Source organism: Plectropomus leopardus, chromosome 4, assembly GCF_026936395.1.
Source record: "Plectropomus leopardus strain MGB_pleo_1.0 chromosome 4, ASM2693639v1, whole genome shotgun sequence".
NCBI classification, from domain to species: domain Eukaryota; kingdom Metazoa; phylum Chordata; class Actinopteri; order Perciformes; family Serranidae; genus Plectropomus; species Plectropomus leopardus.
In genome coordinates, this window is record NC_142179.1 from 23,536,733 (window position 1) to 23,555,152 (window position 18,420).

The 18,420-nt window shown below is 41.3% G+C and overlaps 2 protein-coding genes across 2 annotated transcripts; one reads left to right on the forward strand and one right to left on the reverse strand.

Annotated features, from left to right (window-relative positions):
* Positions 1-211: 211 nt before the first annotated feature.
* On the forward strand, positions 212-17,068 carry nol6 (nucleolar protein 6 (RNA-associated)). The gene is made up of 26 exons (XM_042486548.2): positions 212-394; positions 1,501-1,710; positions 1,800-1,916; positions 2,153-2,332; positions 2,486-2,654; positions 2,954-3,088; positions 3,246-3,409; positions 3,520-3,640; positions 3,759-3,817; positions 3,911-4,012; positions 4,112-4,227; positions 4,578-4,755; positions 5,003-5,125; positions 5,352-5,500; positions 8,598-8,673; positions 9,127-9,267; positions 9,478-9,595; positions 9,811-9,965; positions 10,137-10,300; positions 10,579-10,731; positions 10,855-10,952; positions 11,107-11,231; positions 14,509-14,598; positions 14,725-14,925; positions 16,437-16,538; positions 16,699-17,068. Exons 1-26 carry the CDS (start codon positions 356-358, stop codon positions 16,846-16,848), a joined length of 3,435 nt encoding a protein of 1,144 aa, XP_042342482.1. The 5' UTR covers positions 212-355; the 3' UTR covers positions 16,849-17,068.
* LOC121943132 (E3 SUMO-protein ligase ZBED1-like) lies at positions 5,236-8,633 on the reverse strand. Its single transcript, XM_042486560.2, has 2 exons — positions 6,867-8,633; positions 5,236-6,740 (listed from the first exon to the last, which is right to left on the reverse strand). The coding sequence occupies exons 1-2, from the start codon at positions 8,364-8,366 to the stop codon at positions 6,192-6,194; spliced, it is 2,049 nt and encodes a 682-aa protein (XP_042342494.1). The 5' UTR covers positions 8,367-8,633; the 3' UTR covers positions 5,236-6,191.
* Positions 17,069-18,420: the final 1,352 nt, after the last annotated feature.

An 18,420-nucleotide genomic window follows, 5' to 3' on the forward strand; every position in this document is an offset into this window, starting at 1 on the left:
TGTGTATAATACACACAGACTATATTAAAGTGTAGTCACTGCATGAGTTTTCTTTTTTAACCACTAAATGCATTAAAATGTAAGAGCCTTTTCCCTGACGCTGCAGTGGCTCTCCAACAGCAATCGCACGGGAGCGTGCTCATGCAACCTAACATGCTGAAAACTGGCTGGACGCTCGACGTGCAGCGAGCCAATCACCATTCATCTACGCCGCTTCTACACCAATCGGGAAAAGTTTTGTCGGTAGCACGTTTAACTGACCCTTTGCACATGTGAAAGCGCAATAATGGGAAAGCAGTGTTGATTAAAACTTTCAAAATATCGGGATTACAATCACGCGGAAGGTAGATCAGACATGAAGAAGAAGCAGACGGTGTCTGAGGACCCCACAGAGGTAAGACTGACGATATTTATCGTGTTTTTAGCTGATTGGAGGCTACCGCTTCGTTAACACACGGGACAGTAATGTGGTTCAACGTTGTTGCATGCATGCTTCGCCTACAATTTGGCAACTACAACTTTGCTTCTTGTGCAGTGTCTGATTAAGATAAATTAAATGTGTAACAGCTGGGCTACGGTCAGTAATACTTATTATCCAACGTTGGACAAACGCCAGATTTAACGGCACGATAACACAATGCTATTTAGTTAGCTCAGTTTTTAAATTATATCCTGATTATTCTGATTTCTCAGTGGAAATGAATGACAGGGTCGAAGTCAAAGTGTCTTTCTTACACATATATTCTACAGATCTTTTAGTAAATCAGTCAATTTTGCCTGCTACAATCCTAACGTGTAATTGCGTTAAGGTGGAAAGGCCGTCACAAACCTGATGTCTTGCAGCCTGGCATTAGAAAAAAACGACTTGTATAGTAACAGGCAAAACTGATGGTTTTTATGAGATATGGACACCTTTCTTACATTTTCTGAATGGCCGTGTGTATATGCCTGCTTTTAGACAAATGGGTTCAACCACCATCACCCAAAAGGAAGCTTGTAACTTACACAGCTGGAGAAAAATGGCTACTAGTAGGAAGAGAGAACAGGATTATAACTGTTTTGCACATTCCTTATTTTTAATTAGTCAAGGAATTATGTTTGTGTGATTTTTGGTTTTAATGTATTATGGTATGTATGTAGGCACTGATGTACAAGTAGTTATTTATATATCTTTATGTTATCTTGTTATTATTTATTTAAATTAATGTATTATTAATGTTTATTCATTATTATTATTTACTTTTTTTAAATTTATTTTTTACGTTTACCCATAACTATTTGCTTAATTATATTTGATAACATGTTAGTCTAAGTTTATCCTCATACCAAGAAATATTTGTTATATGGGACCGAAGGGATGGGGTTTGTTGTTTGTTCTGTTTGTTCAAAATGAACAACAAAGCTGATGAACATAATTTGGAGGGGAAAAAAAACAACAAAAAGTTGAATCAAACTGAGCTTCTAAACATTGCTGCCAATACACGTGTTGTTATTTCACAGATGATTCTCTCAGAGAGCCACGAGCAGGAGGAAAATGATGCTCCTGTTAAAGCCAAAAGGAGCAAACCTGAGGAGGCTGGAGGGGAGGAGGTGGTCTATCATCCAGTGAAGCTGTCCAGAAGTGATCTTTACAGACCTCCTACAGCAGAGGAGCTCAACCAGCTGAAAGAAGCGGAAAGCCTGTTTCACTGCAGCCTGCTCAAAATGCAGGTGAGACCTCTTGTTGTCTAATGTAAACAATAACCACACAACCTTTTGCACACTCCGAATAAATGTCCATAATTTATCACCAATAACAGATGGAGGAGCTGCTGAAAGAGGTTGTCCTGAGTGAGCGGAGGAAACGGCAAATCGATTCCTTCATTCAGACAGTCACCAAGCTGCTCCAGAGTGTACCTGAGTCACCAGAGGCCGACGTATGTACTACTGTAATTGTAGGAAATAGGGGCTCATGCTCAAAATAACCAGTCCTGATCTATTAAAAAAATTGTTGATCAGGCTCAATACTGATCCTTCCGATCCGAACAAGACTTCCTTAGTAGGACACACTTCTTGATTGGGCGTAGAGACTCAATTCCATTCATTAGGCTCAAAATTCACACACATAAACCTATAACCATATTTTTTTTACTCAATCTCTCTCTGTGTTCAGGCAAGTGACCTGTCATGGCTGTCTGGTACAGTTAAAGTCCCTTTCCTCCTGGTGCCCAAAACAACAAAGGGCAAGTTCCACATGGCACCTCCTGCTTCTGTGGATCTGGTTGGCAGCTACCCCCTGGGCACCTGCACCAAACCACGCATCATGGTGGACCTGGCTGTCACAATTCCAGCTGTAACTCACTCTCCTCTTTTTAATGTCAATACATTAATTGCAGCATTGAGAGCAATATGCTTAGTCATGTACTGAACGCAGTATGACAACACAATAGTCATTCGATTCTAAGAAATACTGGTAACTTCTGGCTGCTGATCCCTGCTTTGTTAGAATGTCCTCCACCCAAAGGACGTCGTGAACCAGAGATACCCGAGGAAAAGGGCTCTCTACCTGGCTGGCCTGGCCCAACATCTCGCATCCTGCTCTGACATTGGACCCATGCGTTATTCCTGTCTCCATGGCAACAGACTCCGACCTGTTCTGCTGCTGACCCCTCCAGGTATTGAACTTTCAAAGGAACACTTTACCCCCTAAACGATTATTTCTATGTCAATTAGTCAACACTTGCTGTGGAGGGAAAAAAGTTTTTCTGCATGCCTTTGGTGAATGAAAAATCCCCCCAAAAAACCTGAAAATTCCTGATGAATTAAAGCCATAGGGGAATGCTTTTAACTACATCAAAACATCTGCAGTATGTCGCATGCTCAGTACTTCCAGAACACATGTATTTTCACCATAATATTTAAAACTTAGCTTTAGTTTTGGGTTATATGTGATTTGTTGTGTCTCATCTTTCAGGTAAAGAATCCTGCAACTTCACCATACGTGTTCATGCCTGTCCACCTCCTGGATTCTTCAAGCCCAGCCGATTCCATCCACAGAGGAATAATATCCGCACAGAGTGGTACACCGGATTGCAGACCTCCCAGTCTGGTAGGATTGTTCATTTATAGGGCTGGTTCTACAAATATTGTGCATCACAGTTATCCTATCAATATGTATATTTGGGATCATATTGTTTCTCAGTCGCAGTACAATTGAAACATCACTTTAATCAAGACCAATTTATTTTCTTGTCTGTTTGTTGCAGAGAGCAGTGAGCCTCCCACTCCGCATTACAACAGCTCTGTTCTGGGGGATTTACTGCCTAGGGCTCACCTCCAGTTCCTCTCCGCTGTCAGCTCCCAGTGCTCGGCTTTTGCTGATGGGGTGGCTCTGCTCAAAGTCTGGCTTCGTCAAAGAGAGCTCGACCAGGTAGGAGGCTTGAGATGGCTCTCTTAATTGTTGTACTTCTATCTTTGTAGTTATTAATCTTCTGACACAGTTTATCACATCACCATCTGGGTTTCTTTCATGTCTTACAGGGCACTGGCTGTTTTAATGGATTCCTGGCTTCAATGCTGTTGGCTTACCTGCTGACCACTCACAGAATCAGTAACTCCATGACAGCCTATCAGCTGCTCCGAAACACCTTAAACTTCCTTGGTAAGAACATTTAAAATCCATCAGAGCAGATTTGAATAAATGGTAACATGAAACACAATGTGATATAAGGTAGTCGTACATATCTCTGTTCTAAGTATCTTGCAACTTGTACACTCAGCATCTACAGACCTGACAGTGAATGGGATAAGCCTCGCCAAAGAGCCTGACTCTACAGCTGTGAGTCATCTAAACCTGTACACGTAGTTTATTCGCACACATTTTGTGTTATTAGAATTGTAATCAACTTTATTTTCGTTCTTTACCCTGCAGCCATCTCTTGCGGAGTTCCACGATGCTTTTCAAGTGGTATTTGTCGACCCTTCAGGACATCTCAACATGTGTGCTGACATGACTGCTTGTACCTACAAACAGGTAGGTTTTGCAAAAACAAAATGTGTGTTCAAACTAGATCGTTTTTACACTGGTGAGATTAAGCAATAGATTTTTGACAATTTTTTAATTGGTTCTCAGCTGCAGCACGAGGCATCTGTGTCAATGCAGTTCTGGGACGACCCCACGATGGATGGGTTCCACAGCCTCCTCATGACCCCCAAACCCATGATAAGGACAAGCGACCACGTATTCCAGTATGGTTCAATTTATCAGCTAATGCAGTGCAAACTATTTACATCCAGTCCCTCTTTTATGTACTTCATATGCAGCTTTGTATTGCGTCTCCTCTGCAGCACATATCATTTGTCTAAGGCATGTGTTAACTTCTGCTTTACAAGTTCTGGCTAAAGACAGTTTAGACACCCTCTCATACAAAGTCATTGTCAGAGTCCTAAAGGTCGGGCAGTAAATAGGGTGCTGGTCCGGACATCCTGCACCTCACTTTACATCAAAAGAGTTGGTTTTCATTTCAGAGCAGAATTCTTTTACGTTGTCTTCCCGTTTTTCTTCCTATAAGCTCTTCTGTTTTTCATTTTAAACACAGGTTATGTGAGCTGGTGAAGCTTCAGTCCAGTTGTAAGAAACTGAATCTCCTCAGTGAGCTGATGGACCACAGTGGAAATTACGTCCACACTGCGCTCCCTTTTATTCTGACGCTGCTTCAACGAGGATTGGGCCAAAGGATCCACCTCCTCACCCACTCCCTTTCTCCTGACCCTGAGGTGAGGCATATTTGGTTCGATCTGGCTTAAGATCTGTCTTTGGCAGAAGGTACACACTGACTTTGTGCCTAACTTTACAATAAGTCTAAACCCAGGTTGAATCAGCACTAATACTACTACTGATGTACATGTTTCTGAATCAGCACAGTTCAAAAGTGTCTTACAAAGGAGTGAGTCAAAAATAAACACACATCTAAACTGATGTGCAATCTTTAAATCCCTTTAAATCATGTTTGTTTCATCACAGTGGTCTGTAGAGAGCGAGGCCCCAAAACACAAAGCTCAACCTCCTCTCTCCTTCGGTTTGCTCCTACGGCCGGAGCTTGCAGCGTCTGTCTTGGAAAGAGGCCCCCCTGCAGACAGCCCCAAGGTAACCTCACCTGTCTCTCCTTTCTGCTCGTGTGTGTAGTGTTTTATTTTTGCACCTTTTAAAAGGCTTTTTGTCTTGCATGCCAAAGCCACAAACATGTTGCATGACAATTTAGAATTTATGCTTGTTTTATTAAACTGTTTGTTTTGTAGACTTTTTTTTATCGTATATGTTACCATGCTTGCGTTACAATTCAATATTAACCACAGCAGTGTTCTTCTGCCAGACAGCTGAGTTTCGTCAGTTGTGGGGTTCTCGCTCCGAGCTGCGTCGCTTCCAGGACGGCGCCATCACCGAGGCTGTGCTGTGGGAGGGAGAGAGCATGTGCCAAAAACGACTGGTCCCCAGACAGATCATTGCACACCTGCTACAGCTGTATGTATTTTATCTTTGCGTAGCACATTAACAGACACCACAGACAATCACAATAATACAGTTAATTAGTTTGGTCAGCAAATTTCTTGCTGTGTTGATAATACAAATATCCAATATACTGTCATGCTAACAAAAGAACAGACTAGTGATATTACTTCTTCAGTGTTTCAAATTTTACTGGTGAGTTTAACTCTGATTTGTAGATGAAATACCTGTGTTAAGGTAAAGGTTAAACTGTTAGCAGCCTATTAGATGGTTGGGTATGTCTGATGTTTGATGCAGAATGAGAAGGATTTGCAGTGACATTTACTCAGATATTTCTGACTTAATGTCCCCATTGGCTAAGTGTCCCCTTTTTAAAGCCAGGAGGGTCACATCCAGAGAGGTGATGAGACAAATCACTGTGTTTTAATGATGGGAACTTAATTTATAGGTAAGTTATAGTTAGGTATTTGACTGCAGCTCACAGTCACTGTTGAGGGAAAAGTTTTCATTGACAGAAAAAAAAAAAGAATTTTGTAGCCTTATTCGCACCAGCATTTACAACATACCAACAGTTAAGAGTACCTGCCATCTTCCCCATCTTCTCTCCTGTAATGTCTATACCTAACTTGCCCCCTAGCACCTTACAGTAACCTTATAATTGGTATAGGAAATCAGTGCACTTCTCCATCATGTTTGGTCATGCAAGTTACGCATTTCTGTTAACGAAGATCATCATGTCGACATGCTCTGGGTTCAGTCTTGTACGCATCGTTGCAAAAGTTTGTCCAGCCTCGGACAATAAAGACGGTAGTGATACTCCAGGTATACATAAATAGTGTCTCGCCAGAGTGGCCAGTTTGGGAAATCTCGGTCCATTTACCCTCCACCAGTCAAGCGGGTTTATGTCCAGTGAGGGAGCAATGTCTCTCAAGTAGTAATCTACCTGAGCTTCCGAGTCCGTGGCATAGGATGAGCTGTAGTTGTCACCTAGAAGCAGCATCATAGTGTTTTTGGTGTCGCTTCTCAGTTGTGAGGGCATAGTCACCTGGCTGATGTCAGGTGTGACCAGGATCTCCTGCTGTTCATCCTTTGCGCCCACAGTAGTTGTGATCACATCTAATTTTGAAACCAGTTCATGCAGTTTAACCTTTGCGGCCAGCCTCCCTGTTGGGGTCAGGAAGCTGAGGTGTTTGTGTCGAGGGTCCAGCATCGAGGCAATAAGAGCTGGTTTGGAGGCGAGATCATTAGAGTCAACCTGCGAACAGTGAAAATACATTTTTAAAGAATCATGATAAGGGAATGCAGATTATTTAACTCAATCAGCATCAGCAGGTAACAAATATATTTGCATGAAAGCGCAAATTGATTACTTTTTGCCTACCTCCATGTGATTTCTAAGTGATTTCTGAACTTTCAGCTTGAACTCAGAGACTTGCTCAACGTCATTCTCCTTTGGCACAAGGTGGGTCTGAATGAGGCTGAACGTGATTGGGTAGATGTTTGAAATGGACACTTCAGTTTCCGCAGATATGACCGTCGTTGCCCATTTCAGCGTTGCCAGCACAGGTGTGAAATTCTCAATGATTTGCCAGCAATCGTCTTCGATCTCAAGGATCTGGGCCTCCTGTCTGTTGGTGATTGTGCGATCAGAGAGCACCGCTTTAATTGCCCACCGCTGTTCAAGTAACCGTTCAAACATATCACAGATTGTGTCCCATCTAGCTTTGCTCGACTGGATGAGCTTGTGCTGTGGCAGGCACATCTGAACTTGCTTCTGCTCCAAGGCCTCACTTGCCAGCAAGTTGTGATTGAAGTGCTTAACTAGTTTCCCTGCAGCGACGATGATGCGGACTAGATCCTCACTCAGCCCATCACTCACTGCTAGCTGCAATGTGGTGGCAAAGCAAGTTGCATAGTCCCAGGTGACACGGGCACACGCATGTGTCGACAGGATGTTCTGTGTGTTGTTATGAACACATGCCGTCACTTTCCCAGCAATACCCCAGGACTGCACAGTGCTGAGAAGCCGCTCTGTGACACTGTCAGTAGTAAGGTGGCCGTCTGATGATAGCTTGTGTGTCTGCAGCACAGCTGACCTCCCCTGCCAGTCCTCTGTTATGAATGAGCAGAAAACTGTGATGTACCTCTGGTATGGGAGGGCTGTCCAGAAGTCAGCAGTGAGAGCCACTTTCTCCACTCTGCTCAGCTGCAGCACAAGCTCCTCCACCTTCTCATGAAAATGGCCCTCAACAAGGCGTGCTATATCACCAGGAGATGGCATTTTATAATTATGCACAGTGTGTGTAAGCAGCTCACGAAAACCATCACCAGTCACCACGCTGATGGGAAGCATGTCCTTCTCTATCATCCTGGAGATGAGCTCAGTCACCTCTGCATGTGTTGCCAGCGACACCCCATCATTGGGCATGGTGTCCGGGTGCTTGTTTTTGATGTGGTACATCATGCTGGTGGTGCTGCTCCTGTATTTCAGCTTTGTGTCGCACATCGTGCAGTGCACCTCGTCGTCCACTTTGATGAAAATGTCCCACACAGAGCTCCGCTTCAGGCGCTTCCTCTCTCCATAGTCCCGCTCAGGGGGGTTGGCAGTCATATTTAAATTAGGTGGCATGATGGCAACCTGCATGACGTCTGAATTAGCGGCGCTCTCCTCCTCCATGCACTGAACGGTGCAAATCACCGGTTTCTCATCCTCGTCAATGGGCGCAGTGGACGGATGGTGCCTGCTCATGTGGTTCATCATGGAGCTGGTGGCTCCGCCGCAGTACTTCAACGTAGCGTCACATTTCATGCAGCGGACGAAGTTCCCCACTTGTTCAAAGCAGTCCCACACAGAGCTTCGTCTCCTCCCCGTGCGCTTCATTTTGTTTCGTGGAGCTAACTAGCGTCTGGAAATGTTATTTACGTTAGCGAGCTAGCTAATGTTAGCGGTTAGCGTCAAGTGCCATCGCTAAAATGGGTCATAAAAAGCCGATTTGCGAGCCGCGTCATTTGTGCATATGCCCTTACAGAATACGACAGTGATGTGAGTGTAGGTATCAGTCTGCTGATGCTTCTTTCTTAAACAGAAAATAATGCATTTATTGTCCATCAGGCATGCAGATATCCCCGAATCCTGTATGCGATATGTGGGGGCGATGGTGGATGACGTCATTAAAACGGGAAGTGAGGTAAATGTCAAATCGTTACGATTGAATTTTTTAATTTCTTTTTTAAACAAAAAATCTTAGAAAAATCAAAATAAAGTCGATGAGATTCATTGAAAACAAATAAAATAGCGTCTTTTTATGTTTTATGTGATGGATATTGTATGAAAATCCTGCTCTCTTTTGATTTAACATTGTAAAGTTGTTGCTTTTTTTATTAAACTTGTGCTTTTTTGTGTTCCTGTTGGAGTATATCTTGTGTTAACTGTGCAATGCTTTTCTATTATGTTGTTTATTTCCTGAGATGTTGTAATGTTTATATTATTGGTTGCTGTTCAATCAAAAAAATGATGCAGGCCGACAGAGGTGGTAGTCAGTGTTACTGATTCATCACTAAATAAATATGGTTATGTGTATGTACCTATAATACATCCATGGTATGTACAGCATTTGTTTGACATGTATTTTGCTCTTCAGTTGTCTAGTACTGGAGAGGAGGAGAGCTTACTGGTGGTTCAGTCCTACGATGACTTGAGTAGAAAACTTTGGAGGCTGGAGGGTCTGCCTCTGTCAATCACAGCAGTGCAAGGAGCCCACCCTGCGCTCAGATACACACAGGTAAAACATCTAGATCTTAACAGGGAACTGCTCTTGTTAGTGCAGTGGTAAGTAGTGGTCATAATATGTCAGTAATTTGCATTATTTTAAACACCACAGCAAATACAACTCAAGTTCAGAGAAGTTTTGCAAAGTTGTTAATAGCTGAGGTTATTGTAAATTGTGAATTTGACTTTATGACACTTCTAACATGTAATCTGTGTCTTGCAGGTCTTTCCCCCTTCGCCACTGAAGCTGGATTTTTCCTTCTTTGACAGAGAAAAGACTTCAAGATCATTGGTACCAAAGCAGGACAAACCCTGCCCTGCTTATATCACCCCTATCACAGGTCAGCGTTTCATCCACCAGCAGCTACTTTAGAAGCTGTTAACTCTTGTTAAATATGTCGCAAACTACATCTAAACTTAATTTCTTTACCGTCTGCAGAAGAAAATGTTTTTGACTGAAACATAACTTCCTTGGTTTCTGTAATGTACCTGGTTAGTCACAGACATTTAGCAGTTCGTACTCTTAACGAACAAATTGGTAACCTTGATCTTACAGTGATCTGTCACATGGAGGGGAGCGGAAAATGGCCTCATGACCGCCTCGCCATCCGCCACATCCGAACTGCCTTCCACATCCGCCTGGGAGAGTTACTGAAGAAGCACCATAATTATACGTGCAGGCCGTGCCCCACACACCTAGATGTCTGGAAGGTATTTTTTTGAGTTTGTACAGGTCCCACACTTGTCTGTAAACTGGAATGTGGTTTCTGTGGAATCTAATTATAAGTTTGTGGTATGTCCCAGCAAGTTTGGCACAGTGTTTAACTTTAATCACAGTATTCTGTTCATTTATGGTTTTTACCCCCTTTTTTATGCATCCAGGATGGTTTGCTGTTCCGCATCCAGGTGGCATACCATCGTGAGCCTCAGGTGCTGAGGGAGAGTGTTAATGCAGAGGGTCTGCTGGTCGTAAGAGACAACGAGGAGGCTCAGGCTCTGGAGATGGCCACCGTTCACAAGCCTCTACTCACCAGCACATTGCACGGGTAAAATTAAAACAATAACAAAAGGTAGGGTCAGGAATTAGGGATGTAGGGCTCCTTCTGGTTCCCCCAGTCTTTTCAACCCTGCATGTTGCTGTTGTAAACAATAAAGCAGTTATTTTTGCTTATATGTTTTCACTTTCTTTAACCTTGTCCTAGTTTACCTCCTTTCTGTCCCCATATTTTTGTTTCTTTCCAGATTCTTCATTATTTGGTTTACCCTGCATGCACCATTTCCTCATATTGGCTCCATCTTATACATGTCATCCTGTTGTTGGCAGGCTCCAGCAGCAGCACCCATGTTTTGGGGCAGTGTGTCGCCTAGCCAAACGCTGGCTTGGGGCTCAGCTCTTCAGTGAAGACATCACAGAGGACACAGCAGACCTGCTGGTGGCGTCGCTTTTCCTGCAGCCTGCACCCTTTACTCCTCCCGGGTAACTACCGCTTCGATATTTTAATAATCTGTCCTCCTCATCAGTTTCATTTGTGGAATTATTTTTTGTTACTTCCTTTTTTTCGTTCAGTAGGTCATGTGAATGACTTTGTGTCTTCCTCAGTTCTCCACAGGCTGGCTTCCTTCGTTTCCTTCATCTGCTTTCTTCCTTTGACTGGAGGAACAACCCGCTGGTAGTTAACCTCAACAACCAGCTTGCAGGCAAGCACACACACACCTTTTCCGTCTGTCACACACAAACAAATCCCCCCCCCAGCCTCGTTCTATATACAAACCGGACATGCTTTAAGAACCCGCTCGTATTGGTCGCTGTTTCAACACCAAGTTTAATTGTTCATTTCTGTGTCACGTGCAGCTGCCGACTACACAGAGATCAAGAATGACTTCATGGCCTCCAGGGAGTCTCTGCCCGTCATGTTTATAGCTACGCCTAAGGACAGAAAACAATCTATGTGGACTAAGCGAGCACCTAGTGTACAGGTCAGTGGACACAAACACAAATACACAACTCACACAACAACACATTTAATAGATCAGCTCTCAATGCTGAATTGAAGAATTATTAAATATTACAAATGGTCAGTAACAGGGGAAAAAACACAAATTTGAATACTTGGGAACTGGGAAATCAAATGGATCACAAGCTTATAAGTCTTTTTTAACACAGAGAGAATCACAAACAGCGGTGCAGAAAGGAGTTGCATGTTCGCGGCAGAAAGCAGTCACATAGTTTCCCGATCCTGGAGCCTTTCCTTAGTGCACACTGGTCTCCTGGATCACACTGCAAAGATATGACACCAAATTAAATCAAGATGAAAAGATAACAAACATATTGCTCTTAACAGATTGACCTGACTGATTTTAGGAATTGAAATAATTAAAGATGGGCTGAGATGTTGGTTTACATACCACAGGCAGATATCCTTGCCTTTTTCTTAGAGATGGAATATGATTGTTCTGAAGTCTTTCCAAAACACCATGTAAATCATTGATCTGGAAACAAAGAAATGTTATGTATTACTTTACTTAACATTAGAATACCACCAGATTATCAAAAAAATAAACAATAGTATTGGGAGACCATCAGGTGTAGCTCACCAGTTGCTTTTCATTGCTGTCCTCAGTCGTAGTGAAATAAGTTAAATATTTAGATTTGTATTCCTCTGTTTGGACTTGACCGTAGCTGTAGAGGAGTCCAGTGGCACACAGTAGTGTACAGAAATGATAAACACACCAGCCTCCCATGCTGCGTAGCTGACCCAGATAAGCTTCCTGTGTTATCCGGCCTCACTCTCCCTACAAACCCAACATTAAAAGTGAGCCTCTCCCAGCATCCTCCTTTATAACAGTGGGGGAGAACAGGAACTTTGTGCTCTGTGACGTCCTTACACAGACGTCATGAGGCCTAATTCACCACTACAAGTTTTTTCTTGAATTTGTTCTTGAGAAAGATCCGAAGAAAAGTCTACATCAGATTCATGTTGTGTTCTTAACCGCAGAATTTTTCGTATCTGTGTTTTAATATAAGAGGAATCCCCTTGTCCTCGTAAATTGAAAGTGCCCGTCATTTAATCTTAATTAGCATACAGGGTAAACACCCCGCCAATCGCCATAAAAAGACACGAGACTGCAGAGCCATCTGCACACATAGAAACTGAAAAGAAAAGTTGAAAGAAATCAAGAATGCCCAAATGAAAGTCTGAAGAGGGTGTGTAACACGAGACTCCAAGCATTTTAAAAAAAAAATGTCAGTCGCTCTGGAACAGAGGCACTCCTACAGGAAGTGAACACTAAACAAGCTGTAATGTGTAGTAACATCAGTAAGTGATATAAAATATCACAAAAAAACAATGCATTGAATGCTATTGGGTATCAAGTGAATGCTGTATCTGCATAGTTCATTAAGTTTTTTTAAGGGTTTAATCTTAAATCTGAGGCCAAAAAAGAAATTGACAAACACAGAATAGATTTTGACCATGGAGGGGGCTTGCCTTAATCATTCGCTGCAAATAGATTTATGTGGTCCTCTTTAAGGTACCATCTGCAGCACCTGTGAGCAGCAAAAGGCTTGTTTGGGCCTATAAATGGTGTGATCAGTCACTATTTGTTGGATAACAGTGTTAGTGGAGTGATTATTTGTTTTAAAAAACCATAATGCTTTGTAAAGTAATTATTAAAAAATAATATTTATTATGAAATTATAGTTGCAATTTAAATCCTAAAATATTATACAACTGTAGAAATGAAAAGAAAAAGAAAAACACATCTACCAATTATTTTTGCACAAATGTGTTAGCATTTGTAACATTCTTTTCTTTTCCACGAAAAAAAATCCCAAATAAGAAAAACAGATGGATGTCAGAATCTCCATGAAAACTGTGTTTCAAGGAGAAATTTCTTTAAAGAAAAAAAAGGGAAAAAATGGAAAAGTTTTCTCAAATCAAATAGCTGAGGTGAAAGAATGATCCCAATTCACTCTCTTGGTTGTAGTTCTCAATGCCTCAGAATGACCACTAGGGAGCAGATTGGGATTATATGAAACTGTTAACAGAATGAGTATTGGAGTTTCTCTCAGAACACACAAGATCCTTTCCATCAACAAAATACCTTCATAACCTCAAAAATGTTAATCGGTTTTGCACATGTCATGATTTATAACTGAACCTGATAGAGATTTCAAGTTAGTTTGAATCAAAGTACAAGTTTTATATTTCCCTGGTGAGTGAACATGGGTTATAATCTGCATCATCTGCCTAACTGCAGTAAAAAAAACAACGTAGTAGTAGCAGAGGTACAAGTTCTACCTGAAGGAAATGGTACCTGTCATTACTGTAGGTTACATGCTGATGTAAATGGGCTTAAGTACCTTTAAATAAAATCCTAAAGTGATAGAAGACTACAAATTAGCACATAATAGTATAATAATGACAATACGGTGGAATTTCAAGTACATTTTTGGTATAGCTTTATGTAATTTTAAATTGTCAAAATGACAAACTGGACGACCTCCCCTTCCTGCAGTGGATCACTGCTATACGCCATTCAGGGGCTGTATTCTGGAGAAGCAACCATACAACTGTCTTCTTGGGGTTGGAATATGTGAACAGTTAAATCATTCCACAACCAGAAAGCATAAATTTCCAGAACCATCCAGAAACGTGGAGAATTATAAAAGCAGCAGCCAAGAATGTAAGAAAATGCAAAAAAGGACTAAATTGCAAAGCGCAAGTTAAGGAGCTGATACGATCCCTTTTTGCTGGAGTTGTACCTTCTATAATTCCATGGGACAAATAAATGATTAACTAATTTACAGCAGAGTGTGTGTAGTTGGCGTCGCCAGTATACAGTTGAGCCCAGAACACACGTTAAGTTAACTCTAACGCGTGTCCTCATGCTACCTGTGTTGTGTTGCAGCTATATTTGCACTAATGCAAAAAACATATGGGTGTGCTTTGATCAGATGGGTTGAAACAAATACATTAGGCGGCTCCTTTTAACACAACAATTGCTGGATATTGCTTTACATAATGTTGTCCATGTTGTTATTGCCTTTTTGCATCTGCAATTGTTGGGCATGTCGTATGTGTTCTGAGAAACTGGGAAATGGAAATCCCAGTGCTCACTGATAGCTGTTCGACCACAATGGTGGTCTATATATTATATGATATGTCACAGTATTTTCAGTGGGAATGCTCAGAAATGTCCAAAGCTACCATGTTTAACCATTAGGTATTCTGTTTTGGTCGTGTGTCTTCAGATGCTGCAGCGTGTGGTGATGGTGGCTGCGGAGAGTCTGAAGTTACTGGAACATCAGCTAATGGACGGTAGCCAAATACAAGATGTCAGGGTTAGTAAAAAAAAAAAAAAAAAACAAACTTAAAAGCTCCTATTTACTTTTGCCTTAATAAATGGTCCACAATCTGAAGGAATTCTGATTTAATGTTTCAGCGTTTTGATGCATTTGTTTTTGCAGGTGGTCATGCGCCCTCCTCTGGATGCCTACGATGTGTTGATTCACCTGAACCCCAAGCAGGTTCCCCTACTCGCTCAAGCAGTGGACCCTCCGACTGTTAACTTCAGCAGGGGCCTCATGACCGGCAGTGTGGCCCAGTCTGGAGGGCCCCTGCCTGTCGTCGACTACAACCCCGTTGCCCTCTACTTGGCAGAGCTCAGGGTGAGTCTTATCTGTTAGGGATAAACTTCAGATTAAAAGGAAGGTGTGGTGTTACTAACGCCTTGTTGACACAGGATGCGAGGAAAGCTGTACAGCAGGATTTGCGCATGCAAGTTGGCGCAAGGCTCATCAGCCCCAGAAAATATCCTATGTGGCCTCCAGCGGCTTCCTGACCATAAAAATTAATTACTGTCAAAGAGAAATACCCAGTGGCACTAGGCTGTACTTGCATTGTTCACAACACAGGTAGATTTCCTAGAAACAATGATCACATTTCTTTAACCTTTTTTAGTTCAGCAGTTATTTACCCTGGTCCTCACCTTCTCCATACACTGTTTTGCTCACAACTCTTATGGTTAAAGGTGCTTATGCATCATTCAAATCATATCTGCGATTCAGAGTCCGAGCCAGGATCAGAAAACATGGACGTGGCTGAGCCTGGCCGCTACCAGCCAACGGTGCTAATGGTGTAAACAGTGCTAGCAACAGAAACAGTGCTGACAGAGCTAATAGCGTTAAGGTTGGAGGAACTAAAAAAAACAGCACCTGATGAAACATTTTTCAATAAGGTGGAGCAGGTAGGCTAATAAAACAAATATATACTATACTATTTAAATATGAACAATCTACTACTTTCCACCTTTTCCTCTCCACATCTCTTTTCCATATAACAACATCAAAGATGAACATTACACATGAAAACCAACTACATTTTCACATTTTTCAACCATTTCTGCGACTAACTTCAATATGTTAGTCAAAGAGTTGATTACAAGCAGAGATCACACTGTTTTTCAGGAAGCACAGCAAGCTCTTCATCACATAACTCTTGTCCTTTTTAGATTTTCGTTTAAAAAACTGTAGCCAGAGGTGAAAGATATAAATGGCAAATGTAGTGAAGTAAAAAGTGGATTACTGGCTCAAAAGTATCCTCGTGTAAGGAATAGAATAGTAGTAGTATAGTATAGTTTAAAAAAAAAAAAGAAACAGGTTCCTGAAAAACTACTTTTTTAATCATGTGCATTGCTTGTTATCTGTTACTAACCACCCCTGGCAGACTGTCTACCACAACAAAGACTTACGCCACCATTATTCCACTTTATTTTTACATGGCAAATTGTTGTTGTTGATTTTTGCTGCTATATCAATGCTCTGAATGTTGTATACAGCCCCTTTAAAAACATTTCTCAGACAAGGTCTTGCGTTTTTTGGCAGTCTGGCCATAGGGCCTTTCTCTCTGTCTCCTTTATTACTCCTTCCCTTATTAGTGCGATGTGGGCTACGATAAGCAGTCAATACATGTCTAATGTTGTGCACAGTATGAACAAGTCTACACATGAACATTAATGAAAAGTCAAAGCAGACAGACTAAGAGCCGATGACTAGACCAGGCTCATCAAACCGAGCTTGTTCAATCTAACAGCTTGTGGAGGACAGTTTGGCAACGAAATGGAGTCTGTTATCTAGTGTCCTGGACTTCTACTGCATCTTCTTACCAAACTGATTTTCAGGAGGCCTTCGGAGACCTGGCCCTCTTCTTCTCTGACCCTCATGGTGGAACAGTGATCGCAGTTTTATGGAAGCCAAAGGCCTTCTTACCATTGCCCTTTAAGGTGAGTCATTTCCTCTATCTGAAAGCATCAATATGTAAACAAGCCTTTTTGACTGCCAACAGCTTGCTTTGTTGCACCATGTGTCTCCCTCACCTTTGCCATCCTCTTTTTACTCCAACATCAGCATCCACCATTCTGAACTGATGTTTTTCTTCTTCAGACGTCGCAGCTGTCTGCTCGGAGTGTACAGGTGGCTGGGGAGGAGGCAAGTACAGTTCCCAATGTCGAAGCAATACTGGAGGACTTCCGGATTATGGGAAAGGGCTTGATTAAATCAGTGGAAGCCAGGACTGAAAAATGGTCATTTTAGACACACCGTTTTTACCAGGTACATTACACTGTATTACATTACTGTTGTTTTGTTCGTGCCTGACCTATCAACAAATCAATGTCAACATCAATGCATTTCGGACATCTTGTTCACAATATTATTAATTAATATTAATATTAATGTTGCTGTTAAAGATCAGTAGCATGTTTGTTTTGGTGAAGCTGTTTCATGTCTAATAAATGCATCTCTAGTCTTATGATTTATGTTTGATTCCTTTGCCTTTGTGAAAAGAAAATGATGAGTATATAATTGGTGATTACATTATGGATGGCAAAATAATACAGACTTGGACCATTCATTTACAAATAATCTTAATTGAACTTGGAGTTTAGTTATGCTGTTACGATAGAGCTGAAATGATTCGTTGATTAATAAAAAAATAAAAATATCAGCAATAATTTTGATAGTAGATTTATTGTGTAAGTCAGTTTTCAACAAACTTCTAAAATGTGAAGATTAGTTGTTTTCTTTGGTAGTAAATTGAATACATTTAGGTTTGGGCTGTAGGTTGGACAAACGGTGCAATCTGAATGCTTCAGTTGAAGATCCTGGAATGGTAATGGTCATTTTTTGAATATTTTCTGATACATTATTGACCATATAAAATACGTTTAACTAATAATCAATGGGACAGTTGCTTGCAGCTCAGAGTTGCAGTTTTGCGTAAATCAATAAATCATGAAACTGGTTGTTAGACATTAAAAACAGGACTCAGGTTTCCATGAGTCTCCTGTTGACAGTATTTGACACTTTCAGACACATATTCACTGCTTCTAAGAAACTCAGGCATAGGGATTGTCTCACTCCTTATTTTTTTAGGAAAACTGTGATGGAGGTTCACAGCCAAAACTTTAAAGTCATTGTTACTATAAGCAAGATAATAATCACGAAAGCAGTAGACAGGGGATAATAACTAGCATAATCAGTTTCAGCAGAAGTATATTAAATGGAACTGAACATCAAGAATCTGACAAACATATAAAAGTGTTTTATGTCTGTTCTAAATTTCTGGTTAGTTGAAAACTCCAGCATAATGGCTGTGTCACAATCCTTAAGAGTACCAGTTAATTTGCTTTCAGACAGGCGCTACAGTCCCTGAAAATGTGTTTAAAATACGAGATTGGTGTTAAAGAAAAAAAACAAAAAAAACAGATTCTTCATAAATTACTGACATTATTGCTCCACTGCTTCCAAAACGCAGCTCTGGGGATCAACATACTCCACCGATTTACCAGGAAGTGGAGTACTGTTGAAATTTTACTTGATACACTGAGGCTTTGAGGTCACAGTTTCCAGTTTCTGCCTATACTTGTCATTTCTGCTAAATTAACCTACGTAAGAAAGGTGGATGTGAGCTTTCACAACCTTGGTGACAATCAACAAACAGGTGATGCAACAATAAAACGTTTCCTTGCCATCTGCGACATGTAAATACAGGCTGACAGTTTCGTTCATAAACAGTAAAACTGCTGGTCTTCAGTGGTCCTTTGATAATAAATTGTAAGTGGACCTGTGTGTGATAATCTATAATAACCTGGATTCAGGGAGGGT